General features: G+C 52.5%; 2 protein-coding genes across 5 annotated transcripts; one reads left to right on the top strand and one right to left on the bottom strand.

The window, feature by feature from the left end:
- Positions 1 to 70: 70 nt before the first annotated feature.
- On the top strand, positions 71 to 4,046 carry SLC39A2 (solute carrier family 39 member 2). The gene is made up of 4 exons (XM_046009935.1): positions 71 to 1,758; positions 1,943 to 2,073; positions 2,291 to 2,341; positions 2,884 to 4,046. The coding sequence occupies exons 1-4, from the start codon at positions 1,644 to 1,646 to the stop codon at positions 3,511 to 3,513; spliced, it is 927 nt and encodes a 308-aa protein (XP_045865891.1). The 5' UTR covers positions 71 to 1,643; the 3' UTR covers positions 3,514 to 4,046.
- Positions 4,047 to 10,087: 6,041 nt separating this feature from the next.
- NDRG2 (NDRG family member 2) lies at positions 10,088 to 18,924 on the bottom strand. Of its 4 annotated transcripts, none has more exons than XM_046009030.1 (17): positions 18,788 to 18,924; positions 17,131 to 17,193; positions 16,331 to 16,411; positions 15,909 to 15,950; positions 15,381 to 15,486; positions 15,034 to 15,154; positions 14,788 to 14,850; positions 13,759 to 13,819; positions 13,441 to 13,527; positions 13,241 to 13,297; positions 12,965 to 13,068; positions 12,479 to 12,523; positions 12,137 to 12,188; positions 11,852 to 11,899; positions 11,549 to 11,584; positions 11,340 to 11,391; positions 10,088 to 11,084 (listed from the first exon to the last, which is right to left on the bottom strand). In XM_046009030.1, exons 3-17 carry the CDS (start codon positions 16,403 to 16,405, stop codon positions 10,918 to 10,920), a joined length of 1,116 nt encoding a protein of 371 aa, XP_045864986.1. In that variant the 5' UTR covers positions 16,406 to 16,411; positions 17,131 to 17,193; positions 18,788 to 18,924; the 3' UTR covers positions 10,088 to 10,917. The 4 variants fall into 4 exon arrangements, with proteins under 4 accessions (XP_045864986.1, XP_045864987.1, XP_045864989.1 ...); XM_046009031.1 differs by lacking the exon at positions 18,788 to 18,924 and adding an exon at positions 18,126 to 18,211; XM_046009033.1 differs by lacking the exons at positions 15,909 to 15,950; positions 18,788 to 18,924 and adding an exon at positions 18,126 to 18,200.
- Between the last annotated feature and the right edge of the window lie 938 nt (positions 18,925 to 19,862).

Genomic DNA, 19,862 nt, shown 5'->3' with positions numbered 1-19,862 from the left:
AGATATTCAGTGCCTTATCTTCCCACACAGGTCGCAAGCTTTTGAGATACTGCTTCTACCAGAGACCAGGACTTCCCAAGAAGTAATCCGGGGCAATAGGGAAAGCTGCCCCCAGTCTCTGAGCGCTGACTCAGCACGTGTCACAGTTGTTTGGTGGGCTACCTAAATAGGGGAGCCAGGCTGTGTAGCCTCTGTGTTTTTCTCCTTCCCTTCCTTCTGTCTTTCTCAGGTTCATCAGCTCCCCCAGAGTTTGCCTTCCCTTTCTCTTCCTCAAGAGCCGATCCCATCAAGTCTGAATTTTCCATCTCCACCCCTGTAGATCCAGGCAGGATCCTTCAATTTGCTTGATTCATTTCTCGGGTTTTCCCTAGGCCTTGCTATTTCAGAGCTAGAGAACCTTTCTTTGTCTTAAAATTCTCAGGCCCTCTCCCCCAGTACACATGGTTCTGACTTACCGTGGCTTGATTTTCAAATTCTCAACTTTAAGATGATGTGAAAGTGAGGCACATTCAGTAGAAGCCAGACTTTGAATTTTGAATTTACTCTTCTCTCAGGTCAGCAGTGTGTGGTGTGATAATCCCTTGTGATGCTGGGCAGCCGCAGCTCCCAGGCAATCGCTCCATCATGAGGGTAAACGGCTGGCACACTTCTAACCATTCTGGTTTTCACTTCGAGGACAGTATGTGGTAAATTATATGAGATATCAACACTTTATTACAAAATAAGACTTTGATTAAATGATTTTGCCCAACTGTGGGCTAATGTAAGTGTTCTGAGCACATTTAAAGCTAGTCGAAGCTAGGATTGGTAGCTTATATGTATTAAATGCATTTCAACCTAGGAGGTTTCCAGTTTAAGCTGGGCCCATTGGAACATCACCCCATCATAAGTTGTAGAAGATATGTATGTATCCAGAAATGGGCACAGTCAAAAGTTGGAACAATATCAATATCGTAATACTAGAAATCTCAACTCCCCACTAGAAATTGCCATGCCTGGAGCTATTTCTCTGGGGTTACAAGGAGAGGGGAGGCCCCTCATCTACTAGTTTTCACAGAGTGGCGGGTGGTGATACCACCTCTCAGCCCCACCTCCTACCCGAAGGTGGCCCCAAATCCCCTCTCAAAAGGTAGGGTTCAGATATCAGCATAACAACCTAGGTGGGGTGGAGAAGGTTTGGGAGTCTTAGATCAAATGTCTTAAATAAGGCAGGACCAGGTGTCCCCAGTACAAAACAGCTGGGAAGGACCTACCATAGACTCCCATTTTGGATTAGACCAGCACCAGGCATGAAAGAAGACTGTCCACAGCATTTGGATTAGTCATGGCAGTGAAGAGGAGAAGACACACAGCACAGGCTGTGCCTGGCAGGGAGTCTGGAGTTTCTGGTTTCCCAGTTCTGGAAGGCGTGAGCCAGGGGAGGGGCCTCTTGGTAGGGGGAGGGCGGGAATCTGGGGCAGGGCCCCAGTCAGCTATGCAAGGCTGCGCAAGCAGAGGCAACACAGAACAGGAGGATCCCATCGCCCTCCTGGAGCTCGGGAGAGGAGATACTCCAGCTTTGATCGCCTACTTCCATGCTCCTGCTCAAAGATCGTAACTCCCATTTACTATTCTGAAGCATCTGCTTATCCTGTACCCCAAGGATGGAACCACAACTAGGAGTGAAAATTGGCTGCTTCTTTGCCCTGCTGATTCTCACCCTGGTCTGTGGCCTTATTCCCATCTGCTTCAAGTGGTTCCAGATTGATGCCGCCACAGGTACAGCCCTGCCGCTGACGGCCCCATAACCTCAGCCTGACTATGGCCCTGTCACCTATCCTGATGCCTTGCTCCGAGGCTCTTACCATCCCCAAGCTGGGGAGATTGGGTGCCACATGCTTGCTCTCTTTTGTCACCTTTTCTATCTCATTGCCAACTGGATTGTAACTCCTCGTTTTCTTAGGTCGTCACCGCCGGGTCCTTAGCCTCCTGGGCTGCACCTCTGCTGGTGTTTTCCTGGGAGCAGGGCTCATGCACATGACTGCTGAAGCCCTGGAGGGAATTGACTCAGAGATCCAGAAGTTTAAGATGCAGGTGAGCAGCAGAAATGGTAAGCAGCAGGGCTGTGAGGCCAGAATGATGAGGGGGGAAGATGACAGAGCTGAGGACAAGGGTGGTAGGACAAGCAAGAGGACTCTTTCTGGCATGGTGAACACCAGTCACATTGGACTTTAGGGAAAGTGAGGGAGCTGGACGGGCAGGACAGGAAGCTGAGCTGCTCCCCACCTGATTTCTGCTTTTCTCTCCCTAGAACAGGACAGAAAGGGAGGGAAATGCTTCTGATGATGCTGATTCAGCTCAGGTAAGTATCTCCCACCAGTCCCTCCCTAGTGGGGGAGGAGAACCTCCTGACCCTTTTGAGGGGATTATGTGAGGAAACCAGGGATCCCCTCTGCTCCTCGGCTCAGACAGCACAGAGGAAAAGAGGAGCCCACCCAATCCATTTGGGTTTGTGGAACCCCAGAAAAAGCTCTGCTTTACTTTTTTGTTCTTTCTCCATCCCTTTGACATGCCTCACATTTTTTTCCCATATTACTAACCCTATTACTCTGGTGTCCCTTGGTCCCTCAGGGATTCTTCTTGTTGCTGTCCATACCTGCTCTTGGCTTCATTCCCCTGCCCTCCTTTATGCCCAATATGCTGCATCAATCTGGAAGCATCTGAAGCAGATGGGAATAAGGCCACAGACCAGAGGGAGAGCCAGCAGGGCAAAGAATTGGCTAATTCTTACTAACTGGGCATAGTCCCACATTTCCCATTCTCTTCAGTCTCCCACTCTCATGGCCACCCAGTGTCCTTGCTTCTCTTCCCTTCCTACCTCACAGACCCTCTTTCTGTTCCTAGATGGAGTATCCCTACGGAGAGCTCATCATCTCCCTGGGCTTCTTCTTTGTCTTCTTTCTGGAGTCGCTGGCACTGCAGTGCTGTCCTGGGGCTGCTGGAGGAACGACAGTGCAGGAGGAGTGGGGTGGGACTCATGTCCTTGAACTCCACAGCCATGGACCCCCACCCTCACCCTCAAAGGGCCCCCTTCGGGCTCTCGTCCTCTTGCTCTCGCTCTCCTTTCACTCAGTGTTTGAAGGGCTAGCCGTGGGGCTGCAGCCAACAATAGCAACCACCATTCAGCTCTGTCTTGCCGTCCTGGCTCACAAAGGGCTCGTAGTGTTTGGGGTTGGACTGCGGCTGGTGCAGATAGGCACTGGGTCACGATGGGCCATGTTGTCCATACTGTCATTAGCTCTCATGTCCCCCATGGGCCTAGTCCTGGGGCTGGCTGTGACCCAAGGGGACTCTAAAGCAGGGCAGGGCTTAGCCCAGGCTGTGTTAGAAGGTGTGGCAGCCGGCACATTTCTGTATGTCACCTTCCTGGAAATTCTGCCCCGGGAGCTAGCTGGCCCTGAGGCCCCTCTGGCCAAATGGGGCTGCATAGCCGCTGGTTTTGCCTTCATGGCCTTTATTGCCTTGTGGGCCTGAGAGATTCCTGATTTTTCTGACGGGCCTATCTAGGATGGCCTTCCTACCCTTGGGAGACACTTCCCAAATGGCTTTGGCACTCCACTGAGACTAAGTGACATTCACTAGGCATCACCCTCATGAACTGGACCACAGCTTTCTCCTACATGAGAATCCATTTCTCCAGGACTGAGAAGAGGACATTTAGGTTGAGTGCTCTAAATTGGAGAATTGATATGAAGACCATCACTCTAGATTTAACTCTTGTCCCATTTTTGCTACTGTGTATAATAAAATGTCCATTTTACCCTTCCCCTTCAGTCATGCTATACTTCATTTCTCCAGGTGGCCTAGGAGCTGCCTGGTACAGGAAGTGATGGAGTGGGAATGGAAAGGCTGACTGTTGGATATTGTATTTTCTTCTGGAATCCAGGCCCCTAGCCATTCTGCCAGTTGCAGGCCATGCCCTCCACACATGGGAGCATTGCTGAAATTCCAGCAACCTACTCCTGCCTTGCCCACAGGTGTTGAGAAACTGAGCTAGAGTTCCCAGCATTTAGAGAGAAGAGGTGTAAAAACAGAAACCATGGGATCTAGGTTTTGTCCTTTGCTAACCACACCCACTCCACTCCCAATACGTATTATTGGCCAACCACAGTGTGTCCAGCAGACTCTTGAGATCAGGCTAGAGTCTCCTTCCATCTGGTTCCTATTTTTCACACTGAGCCGTGCGTAGCCTCAAGGATGCTGTGGCTCTTCTTTAAGCCTCTGTCTCCATCCAGCTGCCTTGTGCTGAGGGATTAAGAAGCAGTGTGTTTGGAGAGGGAGAAAGGCGCCAGATAAATGCCTAGGGTGATTACCGGGCTTTGCCACAACTTAGTGGCTTTCCTGCTGCCTGCTCTACCTGCCACTCTGCCTCCAGCCCCTCCCCACTAGGCCATCTTTCAGTGTGAGGAATCCCTACAATGTGTTGCTTCTCTTAAAAACTATGAAGGACAAATACAAAGCTGATTATCTGCTGTTGCCCAGTGCCCTGACCCATGAAATGGAGGAGTATCTCGGACTTCATGGAGAAGGAGGGGAGAGAAGATGCGCCCCATGAGCTCAGTCATTCTCCCCACTTTGCCCTTTCTGATACTCTCAGTGCGGAAGCCCAAGTCACCTTCACGTGAACAAAGTCTCCTGAGTGTTATCACAGTTGCCTCCTGTCCATCGATTGCCCTCCCCACAAACTAAGATACGCATACCTTCTCACAAGCCCAGCCAGCGCACCCAGGCATGAGTGAGAAGGCAAACTTGAGGCAAAACTAACTAAAAATATCTGATACAGGAAACAAGTTCGCTGAAGCACCATCCCATTCTGTTTTTTCTTCAGCACGAAGAAAAATCCATTGATTTCATTCTCCAGACAGTGCCTCTCATGTAATAATCACAGCAGTCTCCACATGGAGCACCTGCTGTGTGCCAGGTGCTGTACTATTGCCCTCACAGACACTGTTTTGCCTTCACGACCCCGCCAGGTAGATCTTATCGCCATTGTGAGTGGAGGGAAGCACATGCAGAAAAGGTAAATAAATAAATCGCATAACTAGCTGGTCTTCCAACCTGTGTTTCTCTGATTTTAAGAAAAGCTCAAATACCCAGATTCTGTCCTCCCTTACCTTACCTTTACCTCCTGATCTTATGTGTCAGGGGCTCAGAAGAAGCGGGAGCACGTTGGAGAACTGAGGCAAGTTGCAGAAAGGGAGACTGTAGAGAGGTGTGGGCAGGGTTTGGACAGAGCCCAAACAGGACAGGTTTGGACAGATGGTGGCACAATAGCCAAGGGCTGAGCAGCAACAATGCTGTGTCTGAGGCTGAGCCTGAACAATGCTGTTGCCCAGGTGAAGAGGAGGGAGCAGGGAGCAGAAACTAGAGGGGGCCGTCCAGCAAGCCCTGCGGCCTTTGGTGGAGAGGTACACCCAGCCTTCAGGGACTTGACCAGAAGGAAGCCAGAGGATGACCCTCCTCTTAATCTCTGTCATCTGCTGCCAGCATCTCCTCTTGGTCATGCTAACTAAAGCCAAAGGACAAAAACATCTGATGGTCCATGGAAGATAGGTCACCCTCGGGAGACACATCAAGAAATCTGGACGGGCAGATCCCGCATGCCATCCACTCTCTGCTGCCTTCTACCGCAGTGGTCTCCCCAGCACTTTGGGGGGGGGGGTGAATTGGAAGGGATACAATTATACGGACATTAGCTATTCCAGGGACAGAGGATTTGTAGGACTACAGAAAGGAGACTTGAGGAGAAGGACATCAGACTCTGGGGCTCTTCAGATGTTTCTGGGTCACCTACGCTATCAGCATCAGAGGGAAATGAGCAGAGTGTGGGAGATTTCCAGCACGGGTGAGTCATGCACTTTTTGCCTCCTCCCATCCCAGGAGCCCTTACATTCGCCTTCAGCCACCTCTGCTTTCAGCCATCAGTGCTTTCTCTCCTTCCCATGAGCACTTCCTTTCCTCTCCCAACAACTTACCAACCCCAACAGGAACCATCTTCAGTTCGAACCATATCGTTGCAAGAGCGGGGATAAAGCTAGAGAATGGCTCCTTAGAACCTCAGGATCAGGGCGCCTGAGTGGCTCAGTTGGTTAAGCGTCTGCCTTTGGCTCGCGTCCTGATCACAGGGTCCTGGGGTGGGGCTCCCTGCTCAGTGGAGAGCCTGCTTCTCCCCCTCCTTCTACTCCTCCCCCCTGCTCATGCTTTCCCTCTGTCTCTCTCTTTCAAATCCATAAATAAAATTTTTAAAAATCAGGATCAAATTTAAAAAGGACCAATCAGAGCATTTTCCAAAGCTCTGAATCCCCAGCCAGGAGTCTGAGAGGGCTATAAGGGAGCAGATGAATGTGACTTCAAGTGAGTCTGCAGTGAGAAGGATGGAATGAGAACCGACATGAGAACCACGGACTGGAGGGAGAGCTGAAGTAGTTGGGCCAAGACAACTGGAAACCAGAGTCACGAGCAAACCTTAATTCATTCAGCCTTAAGAAATAGGTTATAACTGGGGCGCCTGGGTGGCTCAGTGGTTTGAGGCCTTTGCCTTCGCCTCAGGTCGTGATCCCGGGGTCCTGGGATCGAGCCCCACATTGGGCTCTCTGCTCGGCGGGGAGCCTGCTTCCCCCTCTCTCTCTGCCTGCCTCTCTGCCTACTTGTGATCTGTCTGTCAAATAAATAAATAAATAAATAAATCTTTAAGAAATAGGTTATAACTGAAAACATTTAGAATCATTAAAGTTGAAAAAAATATGAGGAAAGATGCCAGTTAGGAAAAAATGTAAGAGAAGAAGCTAGTTGGAATAGTCACAAGAGAATTTATGTGGAACAGTTTTTAAGTCTCCTGAACCCCTGGGTCCTTTCCCCATCCCTTATTCTGCACCTCCACACATGTATATTTTACATATTTAAATAGAAAAAAAAAACTGAAGAATGAGACCTCCAACTGCTCTCTCACTTAGAGCCAGCTTTCCATTCTTGCACATAAATGGTTCTCTGAAGTAACCTTTTGGAGCTCCCCCACTTTCCTTAGTATACAAGCCGAGGCTTGGGTTTTTGCAGTTGAGAAGAGTTGAGGCACAGCATCAAAGAGAATAGAGGTTAGTGAGTATCCTGGGGGCAGGATGGGAGGTCAGCCAAAGACCAGCACCTATGAACAAGAGGCATCCAGGAACAAAACCACAGAACTCCAGGCTAACTTGTGAGACAATTCGCCCCCCTTCACCCCTCCCCTGAAGGACAGTTTTCCAGTGTCTTGCCTCCCTCATAGGAAACAGTGCTCTGGCTCCTGAGTTTGGGTGATAGAGTACAAAGAACAGTTGCCAGAATTGGAGTGGGTTGGTATGTGTGAGTGGGAATGCGCCAACTGGCCAGACACCCTCATATTCCCCGCCCCTGGACCTCAGGGAGGGGCCTGTGGCCACTAGCAAAGGTGAAACAAAAGGGGTGTAGACAGGGGTGACACCCTTAGGTCCCAGTCTGCAGGGATGCTTAAAGAGGCCAGTTGTTGATGATTTCCTTTTTATTTCAATTTCGTTACTATCTTTAGATGTATTGAATGTCAAATACAGAATGCATTCTACTTTTACTATATATAGCTATCCAGTTTGGGGAAAATTGTAATGTCGGTGAGGAGAGAGGGTGCAAACAACCTAGTTGCTCTGGGCACCATTTACCCTGACCACACCCCTGGCATCTAGTCAGAACTGATTCTCACTTTCCTGTTAGTCCCCAAATCTCTCTAGAAAGGTGGTGTCTCCCACGTTAGCATTTCCCTTAAGTATGTAAAGGAGTGCCCTTAAAGGTTAATATCTATCCCTCCTGCTGCAGTTTCACTGTTTTGTATATAACTTCAGGGAATCACTCTTTATTTATTTTTAGAAGATTTTATTTATTTATTTGACAGAGAGAGATCCCAAGTAGGCAGAGAGGCAGACAGAGAGAGGGAAGCAGGCTCCCCACTGAGCAGGGAGCCAGACACGGGCTCAATCCCAAGACCCTGATATCAAGACCTGAGCCGAAGGCAGAGGCTTAACCCACTGAGCCACCCAGGCACCCCAGAATCACTCTTTAAAATCTCCTCAAGAGTTCCAGAATTTTCACGCTGACCCCACCAGGTTCTCATCACCATATTCTTCTAGTTATATTCTCCTTCCCAGTGAACTCTGTCTTAGCTATCTTGAGCTTCTGTCCCTGGAATCAGGAAAACACAGCCCTTGAGAATGACAGTAGGAGAGAACCAGGAGTCCTAAGCCTGAAGCAGAGACAAAAAGTAGGAAGTTTGTGGTCCCGCTTCTATGAAGTCTGCTCACCTCTCTCCTGAGCTCTGATCTTGAGAACAGGCAGGAGCCACAGACCACTCCCTCTCTATGTAGCTACTACATAGAATCACAAAGAACTCTGAGAGATACCAGAAGGGAAGCAGGACCTGAAGAAAGTTAGGAAGAACCATGCCACCCACAGGAGGGCGCTGCACCCCCGTGGGCTAGCTGGGACTGCCTGGGACCAACACAGTAAAGAGGTCAATCAAGGACAGCAAACCCCCTCTGCCTTGCTCCCAGCAGAGAGCATCTCTCCCTCTTCCTAACTCTTGGGTTTCTCACGCTGACATATCTATAGGAGAGAGACACACAGTCACCACCCACTTCACACACCAGCTCCCAGCAGATACACACACACTTTCATTTCCTCCGAATTCTGAAGATTACCTTGCTAACAGTGTTTTCTGGCAAACATGCTGAGAAGACCTGCCTTCCCTTCCATAAGGTACAACAACACCTTTGTTTCATTTGTTGGTTTGTTTGTTTTAAGTAGGCTTCACACCCAACATGGGGCTCAAACTTGCAACCCTGAGATCAATAGTGGAAAGCTCTATGAACTAAACCAGCCAAGTGTCCCTCACAACAACAGCACCTCTTGCTGGTCAAGGCTGTTGTTCATAGGAGTTCTCTGCCTTTTCCTCCTGTTTTGTTTGACTAGGAGCTAATTGATCCAGTGATTCCAATTATGCTCTTTCTTTTCTTTAGGGTGGCATTTAAGCACTCTTTGCTGCCTGCCCTGCATGCGGTCACCCAACACTCTGGCCATCAATAACTAGCTCTAGAACTCTGCGAGTCACTTAATACCCCTGCCCCCTTCTGATCCTGGCCTACGGCATTTAAAATAAACTCAGGCCTATGAGAGAGTGATGAAATGCTCAAGAGTCAATAACATATTCCATGCCTCACTTCCATGTCGGTGTGTCAGCACCAGACATCAAGCCGCATTATAGTCCTCAGCTCAGTTTCATTGAGGAAAGCATGTCATTGTCTGTGGAGGTTCTATAAAGTGACCCAGCAAGTGACCTTGTAATATTCCATCCATGGTACTCTTACCAATAACAATATAAAGTGCCTTCTCGTTTTTTACTTCTTGTGCCCCCAAGAGCCCAAGAACCAGCCTGCAACAGTCACAGTATCCAAAGTCCTCTCAATGAGTATTGTGCACACTTGTTGAAATGCTTCTCAGAGAACCACAAACAATCTAATCAACACCCCATGTCCTTGGATTCATGAGGGAAGAGAACTCCTTAGAGGAAATCCTACTTTGTCCTATTACTCTCCTGAAGGAGTCTTCAGACTCGGGCCAACTATGAGCAAACCAACCTCTCTAGTAACTGGGTGAGGCCTGGCCTACTCATTGCACTGAACCATCTAAAATGGAATCTAGGTGCCCCTTAGGGAGGATCCTGCAGGAAGGTGATCACAAGATGTCCTTGGACACTTCAGTCAGCATTCCATACTTCCTTCTTAAGATCATGACGTCAGTGATATCTCTGACATCCTATGGCATTTCCCAAGGATCTATAACTAATAAGGAAGTCTTATAAGACCTAAGTAGCTCCTCTCTTCCCAAAACTTGGAAATACTATCAATGTCAAGGGCAATACCATCCTATTGGACTAGGGGCCCTTGACTCTGTAGTCACATAGGGACACAGGGAACCAGGCCCTATCTGAGAAGAGAATGTGAGTTGGGGGTGGGGGGGCATGATGCAGGCATACTCAGACAAAGAAAAATGGCACTCAGTTCCTCTATAGTTTATTGTTACAGCAGAAGTTGTGGGACACAGGAGGGTACCCTTCCACACAACGCAGTGTGAGCCGAGCCCCAAGATAGCCCTTCCCACCCCTATGCCAAGCCCCAAGCAGCCCTGCCCCAGCTTAGCTCCCTCCCCCTCCCACTCTAGACACACACTGTCTAGACAGCTACCAAAGTTAGTGCAGCCAATGGCCCCAGGCCCCTTCCTATTGCCCCAGCTCCAATCCTTCCCTCATACTTGTTCATTGCCCACCACTTCCCATTCCAACTTCCATTTCACACATCAGATGTTTCTATCTCATCCTGAGGACCACTAACCCACCAGCAAAGCCTCCTCTGACACACATTCATTTAGGCCAATACCCTTCAGAGATCTGAAGGGTTAATAAAAAGCCACATCAGCTTTGGTGAATGGAGTCCCAGCCCCAAGTCCCCTACTCTTGCAATGGGATAAGTAGGGAGAGTCTGATGGAGGCACCATGGGGGCAACTACAACCACCTCTTATCACTTATCTATGGATACCTAGATTAGGGAGAGGGGACACATGCCCTCTCCACTTTAACATCAAAATGAGGGAGAGGGATAATTTCGGAGTCTGGGTCCCTAAGAGATATTAGGACATCTCTCCCAGGATCTGAGGGGAATCACAGGTTAGAGGTCAAGGTTAGGGTAGCAATCAAAGATCAAGATCATCTCCCCACATGATCTGCCCATCTTCCCTTACTCTGGCCCAGTGCCCTATGCACCTCCCAGGTTAGTGCTGGGGGAGGTGAGGGCTGGGTCGTACACCAGGGCAACAAAGGTCATTCAACAGGAGACCTCCATGGTATGCCCCGGGGGCCCTGAAGGGAGAGTCCCAGACTCGCTGCTCTGGGACAGGGTGCGAGAGCGGGACCGGTTGCCATCAATGGACGCTGCACTGGTCAGGGAGGCTGTGCGTGATCGTGACAGGCGAGTCATGCAGGATGAGGCCACTGTGGAGACAGAAGTGTAAGCGGCAGGCAGAGAGGAAAGAGAGGGAAAGAGAGGCTGGCAACTCCAAGTGGGGTACTTGGGTGGGGGTGAGAGTGACAAATGGGGATGTGGGTGGGGGAGGAAGGGGTCCATGATTTGGCAGAGGGTGGTAAAGTTCAGAACTAGCCTGAAATGGCTCCTCCCACTCAGTGCCCATCCCTCTTCCTGTGCAGCAATCTCTTGCTCTCACAATAGCCTCTGACCCCCATACTCACTGTAGCCCATGCCTTGCAGGAAGTACTTGAAGGCCTCGGTCAGCTTGCCTGGCTGTGGAAATAAGATGAGCAGAGGGGGACAGACAGTGAGATGAGGTTCGAAGCCAAGATGGAGCCCAAGACCATGGCAGATTGGGGTTGGGGTGAGTGGCAAAGAGTATAGTTCAGTGCCGCTAACATCCCGTCTCATAGAGGACAGCAGTACTCACCTGAGTCAGCTGGGGCTGACCTCCAGAGTCGGCCATCTGGTCAGGAGATGGAGACAGCCATACAGAAGAAGTGATACACACATAAATACAAGCAGCCATGCCAAGAGGTAGGAAAGGTTCTCTCTTCCCTAGCTTCCCTCCTCCAGGCCCCAAGGGTTTGTGGTCTTTATCCACCCTGCCTGCTCCTGTGCGGGACCTGGAAGGCCTAGAAGTTGAACCTAGAGAGGATCTACGGCTCCGGACAGGGGGTCAGGAGTCAGGCGGGGCCAGGAGTCAGGCAGCACCTGGAGTAGGGTCACTGACCTTGAGAAAAGAGGTCTGGGTGGGGTCCAGCTTTGAGTTACACTCCACCTAGGGTAAGCAGGAAGCTGAATGAATAGCGTTATACTCCCTGCCGCTTCTCCCATCCAAGGGACCCAGGGACCCAGATCCCAGTTCTTTCCCCATCAGCCCCATACCCATATAGTTCTTAGGCCCCACAGTCGCTCTCCCAGTTCCAAACAGAGCCTGCCTCTTGGCAAAATAGCCCTCTGACCACCGGCCAAGGACTCCAACCCTCCCCTGCCCACCCCAAAATTCTCTACTGACCACTGCATCTTCATGGGGTGCTTGATCTCCTACCACCAGCATCACAGGGCACCTAGAGGCATAGTGTCAGGGGGAGAAGGTGAGCCCCCACTATTCCCTCCCCTGCCTCCCAGAAGAGCAGCTGGAAATTGTTTGGCTCCAAAGAGGAAACAGTCTTCTGAACCCCACTAACCCTTCCAAGATAACCCAAAAGGGTAACACTAGAAGGTGGGATTTGCTTCCTAGGATAGGGTGGGAGGTGACGAGAAAATTCCCTGTTAAAACACTCTCCTTCTTCTAAAGAATGTAAGCATCTAGGGAAGATCCAGGGAGAGAGACAAAGCTTTATTCTTAAAGTCTTACTTGAAGGTGACTGCACCTCCACGCTCAAGGTTCAGGTCTCGGCGACTAGAAAGGGGTTCAAAGAAGAGCAGGAATTTTAGGCAGTTCCTTCCCTGAGGAAGCTGGCTTCCTTCCAAAAATTATAGTCAACTATTAATAATTGAAAGTGGGAACCAAAGGGGAATGTGGCAGGCAGGCCTCAAATCCCTGCGGCCACTTGGAACCCAGGTCCCTGGCTAGAGGGCAGTGAAGGCAGAGGAATCATCTCTCCTCTGGGAATCCAAAAGCCCAAGGGAAGTAAACAAGAAAAAGGGGGACAGCTCCTTACAATTCATCCCATGGGGTCCGGCCCACAGCTGCCCCAGTTGCGCACCAAACCCTGCCCTCCCTGTGACTGACTGCTCTGTGTGATTCCCAAATCTCCCTGTCCTCCTCCCGCCCATGACCCGCGCGGCTGCTGCTTCTACCTTGCTCTCCCGTGCGCGCACACACGCACCACACACTCACTTGTTGTAGCTGTTCCAGTAAAGTTCAATGTTCTCCAGGTTGGGTGCATGTGTAATGATATTTCTGTACTTTTGTATCAACTCAGAATTTCCAGAGAGCTCCTCCTGAAGGAAAGAAAAGGGAGAAATAGGGTTGAGAAGAGATGTCACCAGTTATGGGATGAGAAGAAGCAAGCCTTCTTTCCTCCCCAGATCCTGTCCCATCTAAAGAAGTCGCTCCAAGCATTCAAGCCCCTGTCAGTCCCCTCCACTTCTTCCACCTTCCACAACCACTTACCTGGCTGAAAAGATGTCCAAGGATCATCTCCGGAATGGAAGAGGTAAGTCCTGTTAGCTATGAGGAAAGGGCAGGTGAGCAAGCTCAGGATACTATGAGGAGAAGGGACCCATGCTAAAAAGTCACACGTCTTTCCTGCTCCGCTCCCTTTCCCAAGAGGGCCCCCCACCCTGGACCTCAACACACAGGCCACTCCAAACCTTGTGGGCTGCCCAATCCATCCAACCCTTGGCATTGGGATCAATGTTGATGAGGACAAGACCCTCGACCGTATCTGGGTGGGTAAGCTAAGAAGTGGCAGAAAAAAGGGAAATCAGAGACTGGGCAGGGCCTTATTCCCTTCCCACTGAGCTCCAGCCAGTTTTAGGGTCCCATGGGGCCTGCTCCCCACCCTTATACCCAAGTCCTCCCCACAAACACACACTAGCAAACAATATTCTAATCAGTCTGCCATGGGCCTTACACCTGCCTTTCCCTTGTCTGGTTTGGTTTGGTTTGGTTTGGTTTGAATTTCTTACAGCATATCGTGACAGGATATAGGCTCCAGCTCCAACACCAACTCCAATTATTGTGGAGAAACTGTGAAAGAGAAACGTATCTCTCACCGGCCCTGGTGTCCAAAACTTTGGCCCTTCAAACTCGTCACCTCCCTTCCAAGGCCACATGCGCAAAGGACAGAACGCAACCTTCCCTGGAGGGGTACGAGAAAAGGAAGGTGCCGAGGAGCTAACCACTGACACTGGTAGCCAGCGTAGGTCCCTGAAATCTACTTCAGCTGTCTCTTGGGGAGCTAGTATCTTGAAGAGTAACACCCAACCACCAACCAACCAGACACTTCTCCTACAGAGCTCTGTGTCCATTTTTAATTCTCAGGAGCTAGTTCAACTTGTTCTGGTTTAGTTCCTGGTTCCTCGTGGGGAACCAGGAAGAAGGGAACTTGAAGCAAGATGGGGGGAAAAAAGACATAACTTCAGTGAACAATAGGGAGAATGGGGGAAAGAGAACAAAAGGTGAACCCGAGCTGCCCAGAGCTCCCAGTGCCCAGGAAAAACTGAGCCAGGGCCAGAGCCCGGGGAGTCATCAGCACGCCGCGTGCGTACCACCACGGCTCTCCAGAGGCTTACCAGGCTCTCCCTTCCTTCTCCCACTCTCCCTCACACCCAAGGCTTCCAGGCAGCAGGTGTGTGTCTGGAGGAGGGGAAGTGGGAGGATAAGAGACAAGTCTATCTGGCTCCTTGGGCTTCTGTCACCCCTCCTCTTCCTCTCTACCTTCCAGATCCAAGAAGCCCCTCCTCAGCCTGAGGCAGGGCCACACAGAGCCGCTTCCTCTTCCTGCTTCTCTCCGTCAGGACTACATGGCTGACTCAAGTCCATTTCCAAACCTATCCCTCTTCTTCTCAACAGTCAGGCGGAGGCACAGAGGAGGAAGGATCTGTCTAGGCCAGAGACCACAACCTGCCCAGGAACCCTGGTGGACATAGGAGTTCTAAGGGCCCCCTTGTGCTGGGCAGAAAACTCTGGTTTTGAGGGGTTCCCAGGCCTCTCACTTTAAGTACTGCAGGATGCAAGGGATCATGTCCGCAAGCTGGTCCAGAGATGGGTACTGATATCTGGGGAAGAGAAGAACGTTAAGGAAAAGACCAAGCTGCCCCCAGTGCCTGCACCTCAGGGTGTCCCACTCACCCTCTCCCAGAGTCTCCACTGTCCCCCCATTCCTCCTCCCTTGGTCCACTCTTCCCCACCATTGCCCTGTGCCTCCAAGCCTCATGAGGAGGGAGGGAGCTAAGTCTCACCCCAAAGGGAACACAGGAGCCCCCTCTTCCATTCCAGGGGCATCCACGTGAACCCGCACGAAGTTCTGAATGATTTCCTGCATATCCCCGAATTGAAACAGCGGCTGGAAGCAAGATTTATCTAAACAGAATCCCCACCACCCCGATAGTAGAATCAGCCAGGGAAAAGCATCCCCAAGTCAGAACCCACCCTTTTTTACACCATAGTCAGGCCAGGACAGAACTCCCCCTTGATATGCCACATGGCTCCCTTCCTGCCCGTGCTGACCCTTCCCCTCCCTTAGGGTTTTACCCTTCCCACCAGCCTCGTCCCAGAAAGGAGCGGGAGGGGAAGCTCAGGTCCTTACAGTTGAGTCCCACATCATGGTAGGTGAGTATCGCTGGGCGTTTGGGTTTGGGGGTCCCATAGACAGTAAAAGTGACAGAGCCATAAGGTGTCTCCACGGAGTGAGTCTGCAGAAAAACAGGTCGCCATCAGGGAGGAGTTAGACTGAGAGGAAAAAGAGGCAGGAAAAGGGTGCCCACAAAAGTCCCATAAAAGTCGGGGATTTGGGATGGGGAGGGGCAAAGAGAGAAGACAGGAACAAAGAATTAGAAATAGAATCAGCGACAATTTGGTGCAGGTAAATAAAACAGCAGAAAATGATTCTGAGGATGGAAAAAAATCATAAAGGATGGGAGAGGACCAAGGAACTCCGAGAAGGAGAAAGGAAGGAAGAGGAGAGATGGGGAAGGGAAAGGACTGGAATGGAACGAAAGGGAGCAGAGAGAGGAGAAAGGGCCTGGTAGCAGCCCTCTCCTTACTGGGAAAAACGAGAACCCCTCCTACCACCCTGGGACTGCCCCCAAGCTGTTACCTGCCCCCAAGCTGTTACCTGTCCCTGGTCCAGGAGGATTCGGGCAGCTAACTCAGCCTCCTGGAGAGACACACATACATACACACAAACACACACACACACACACACACACACACACACACAAACAGATAGACACAAAGACACACAGCCATGTAGAGTCACAGATGGAGAGACAAACACAGAAGAAAGGTTTGCAAAGAGACCAACCGAGACAAAAGACAAAAGAGATGACAAAAAGAGACATGGAGAGGATGAAGGTTAGTGTAGTGACAGGACAAAGGCCTGGACTCCCCTTGTGGTCTATGAGGGAGAGACATGGGTACAGGTGGAGAAAACAGGGCTGTGGGTTAGAATGAGATTATGGGTTTGGGAAGGCAGGAGGTGATGGGGATGCCTGCAGGTCTGCAATTTGGGTCTGGGAGTCAGGGGTCTCTAATAACCTTGGCCATCTCAGGTGTCTGCCCCGGTAACAGCGGCTTCTCCTCGGTGATCTGCACCTCCTGCAGCTCCGCCATGGTGGCCTGGCAGGATGAGGAAACACCACGAGTGGGGAGGTGGCCTCCACACCCACCCATCTCAAGCCCCTGGCTTCCTCTCTCCACCCAGGGCAATGTGGGGTGCAGAGGGCCCCAGAGCTGACCACCTCAGGACACACACAGAGCCTTTCCTGCCTCCCAGCTCCACGTCCAGGCTGCTGGGAAGGAGGGCTGGTGGCAGAGGACCCAGGATACTACTTCTCTTCTGACTGGCCATCCCCACGGCTGGCCCTCAACACCCACACCTCAGAAACCCCCTCCCCTGGCCTGGATGGAAATACTAGGGTGGGGCAGGAGTGCAACTCTGGATTTCCACGCTGTATTCAGGGGCCACCCCACACTCCCAGAGTTAGGGAGGGATGAAACTTGTGGCTCAGTGACTGGGTACTCCGAAGATACCGAGGGACGGAACAGTAAGAGTTCATAATTAACTGTGACCTTCAATTAAGCCTCAAGGTCAGCAGCTCAGAGGGAAAGGGGCTAAAAATGACCCAAGTATCATGACCAAGAAGGGGAGAGGGAAACAAAAAGAACAAGGGGCACCTGTGTCCAGCTGACCCAATGCTTCTTTCCCTTCCTCCCAAGACTCTTCCTCTCTACTGTGAGTAAATTAGCATACACTCAACATTAGTGCGGTGGTGAGGAGCAGAACACCTGTGCAGATGGCAGTTAGGAACCTGCAGCCTGCGGGTGGGGTCACTTACTGGGCTCCTATTGGCTCGATGCAGTGGGGTTAAGGGTCAGGGTTCTCCTCCTGGCTCCAGGGTCTGAGAAAACAAGGCAATGAGGTGAATGACATGGGAGACAGACGCTGGGTCTTTTAGAGACAGAAAGCCTCAGCCAAGATCTAGACTACGTAGGTCACGAACCCTCCCTAATCTGTACGCCCGAGTCCAATGAACACGTCTTCTCTAGGCTTCAGCTAGAATCAATACTGGCTGGAGGGGCCTGCGGGGCAACATGGAGAGCAGGTATCATCAGTCCTGGCTGGGGGAGGAGAGAAGGAAGTGCTGATGTGGAGGAAAGAGCGTGGCTTGTGTCGGAACCTCTGGATTCTAGTCCCGGCTTTGCTGCTAAGGGTGTGACCTTGGCCCACTCAGTTACTTCCCTTGGCTTCAATTTCCTATTTGCAAACTAGAAGTGGGGACTAGGGGATCCTCAAGATTTTTGACAGTTGAGTGAGATGAGGATAGCTGAGCATGACTGTTTCCCAGTTAAACATTTAAAAACAGCATTTAAAAAGCCCCGTTCCTTCGCGTCTCTCCTCCTCCCTGTCTCGGTGTGGGTCCCACGAGCGGAGAAGGGGAGGGAGGGCGGCCCCACAGTCTCCTCCCAGCCTCCCCGACGACCCGCAAGGGCCGAGCGCCAGCTGGGAAGGGATGAGTAGGACGGGTGAGATCGACCGGGCCCAGCACCCGGGACCTGTCCCTACAAGTCCCAACGCTGTCCGTCCGCGTGGGGACCAACACCCCCGCGCGGCCGGCGAGGAGCACCCTGGACCCTGGATACAACCTCGCGCACGCCCCAAACACGCCCTGCGGCTCGCGGAGCCTCCGCCTTTGTGCGCCGCAGCCCCGCGCCCCCTCCTTGTGGGCCTGTGCCCGCCAGCGGTCAGCTTGGAGGGATTGGGATCCAACCGCCCACCGGCCCGGTTGGCGCCATCCAGGCCCAGCGGCCCCTCGTCCGCCCCTCCCCCTACCTGCTGCCGCCGCGGCCGCTTCCACCTTCACTTGCCTTTGACTCTCCTGCCCGCCCGGCTCGGGCTCCCCACAGACCCGCCCCCGGCCCGCCCCAGCCCGCCCACGGGCCGACAGCTCCCAGCAGATCCGCCCCAGACCCCCAGTAAACACGCCCCCCCTTTTCCCCGCCCCAGGCTGTCTGCAGTTCAGGGAGGGGCTGTGCTGGGGGCCCGAGGGGTACTCTAAGGAAGGAAACTGCTGGGTGCCTCCACGCTCAGCTCGCGCTCCCCACCACATCCCCCCGCAACCGGGCGGTAGTGGGGTGTGCGGGGATCCCTGAGTGCTGCAGGGGATCCCCACGCCTGTCCTCAACACCGCCCCCACCCGTGACCTGGATCTGCCTATCGCACTGTGGTTCCTTCCTTCGCCCCCAGACTCAGGAGTGGGGACGGGTAGTAGGGAGGCGAACCCAGGGTGCTGGCACTCCATGATTCCGACTCGGCTTGCGGGTAAACACAAGCTAGGTTAAGGAAGGAGGAGGTGGGCGGGGATAGCCGCTGAGAAGGCGAGGGTCTCGCCGCCTGGGAGGGGCAGGTGTGCCAGCACCAAAAGAGCGGGGCAGGGGTGGGGAGCCGTCGGGGGCGCAGGAGTTTCAACTTTGGGGTGCCCAGGGTGTTGGTACCTCTTCTGTCTGCTGCGTCCTGACGCCTGCTCTCGGCTGCTCCCTCAGAAGTTGGAAAACAAGGCGGGGAGGGGGGGGCGGGGAATGCGGGGGGCCGCTATAAATAGAGGGAGATCGCAGGAGGGGGGGGAGAGGATGGCCAACGGGGACTCCCGGGTCAAGGCCCCAAGGGGGGGCGGAGGAGGGGCCAGGGACCCCCAGGGGCTCTGACTCTAGGGTAAACAGGCGCGGGGGCGGAGTTAACTCTGCGGGGGTGAAGGGGGGCTTGGGGAGGACGCTGTGTCCCGGGCTGGAACCCAAGAGACCCTGTGGCTTCGGCGCTAACCCCTCCTAGTCCGGCCCCGAGAAGGAGGGTGAGACCAGCTCGGCCCGGCTGAATCTCAGGGCCCAGGCCGTGGTTTCTCGGGGACTGCTGCGTGTCCCTCTAGGGCCTGGGGTGGGTTTGCCGTCCTCACTCACCCTGTCCTCCCCCCAACAGTAGATGCACCCTCCCTGTGGTCCTAGAGGAAGGCCACTTGGAATGGAATAGTTGGGGGCGGGGGGGGGGGGTGGGGATTCCGTGGGGTTCCGAAGTTGTCTTAAGCACAAGGAAACCAGATTGAATTTCTCCCCACCTGCACCCTTCCAGCGCCCTCTCCCTGCCAGGGTCCCCACTCCATCTTCCTTCGGCCTGGTTACCATTTCGGGGGCTGGGCGGCAGGCCAGTTGGGAACAATGGCCAATGGAATTGGAGCTGCCAACCGCAACACCAGCACAGACTGCCCCCCCAAGACCCCCAAATTTCCCTCCCCCCTCCTGCCTGGGAACCACCCCCCACCACCACCACCCTCCCCACTCACACCCCCCTCCCCTCCAAGGAACATCAATGCCCCTTTCATCCCCACTTGGCAGGGTCTGTTGGAAAGAAGGAGGGGCCAAGAGGGAGGAGGTGACCCAGAGTAGGAGAACTGGTCAGGATCAAACCGGGCTTTCAACAACCTCACATCTAAAGGACCCCCATACGTTCTCCCAGTTTGGAGCACGGAAGTTTTCCTCTGTTCCCTTCCCCCACTCTCTTCATAACTGTTTCCCTCAG

Source organism: Meles meles, chromosome 6 (assembly GCF_922984935.1).
Source record: "Meles meles chromosome 6, mMelMel3.1 paternal haplotype, whole genome shotgun sequence".
NCBI classification, from domain to species: domain Eukaryota; kingdom Metazoa; phylum Chordata; class Mammalia; order Carnivora; family Mustelidae; genus Meles; species Meles meles.
This window is presented reverse-complemented; position numbering and strand designations above follow the sequence as displayed.

Bases quoted from the DNA above. Each gene is read 5' to 3' on its own strand.
- SLC39A2 (XM_046009935.1), top strand. From the start codon at position 1,644: ATGGAACCACAACTAGGAGTGAAAATTGGCTGCTTCTTTGCCCTGCTG. The intron at 2,074-2,290 runs GTGAGCAGCAGA...TTCTCTCCCTAG, and splicing joins TCCAGAAGTTTAAGATGCAG to AACAGGACAGAAAGGGAGGG. The intron at 2,342-2,883 runs GTAAGTATCTCC...TTCTGTTCCTAG, and splicing joins ATGATGCTGATTCAGCTCAG to ATGGAGTATCCCTACGGAGA.
- NDRG2 (XM_046009030.1), bottom strand. From the start codon at position 16,405: ATGGCGGAGCTGCAGGAGGTGCAGATCACCGAGGAGAAGCCGCTGTTA. The intron at 15,951-16,330 runs GTTATTAGAGAC...GTGTCTCTCCAG, and splicing joins AGACACCTGAGATGGCCAAG to GAGGCTGAGTTAGCTGCCCG. The intron at 13,298-13,440 runs GTTTGGAGTGGC...CTTTCCTCATAG, and splicing joins TGGATTGGGCAGCCCACAAG to CTAACAGGACTTACCTCTTC.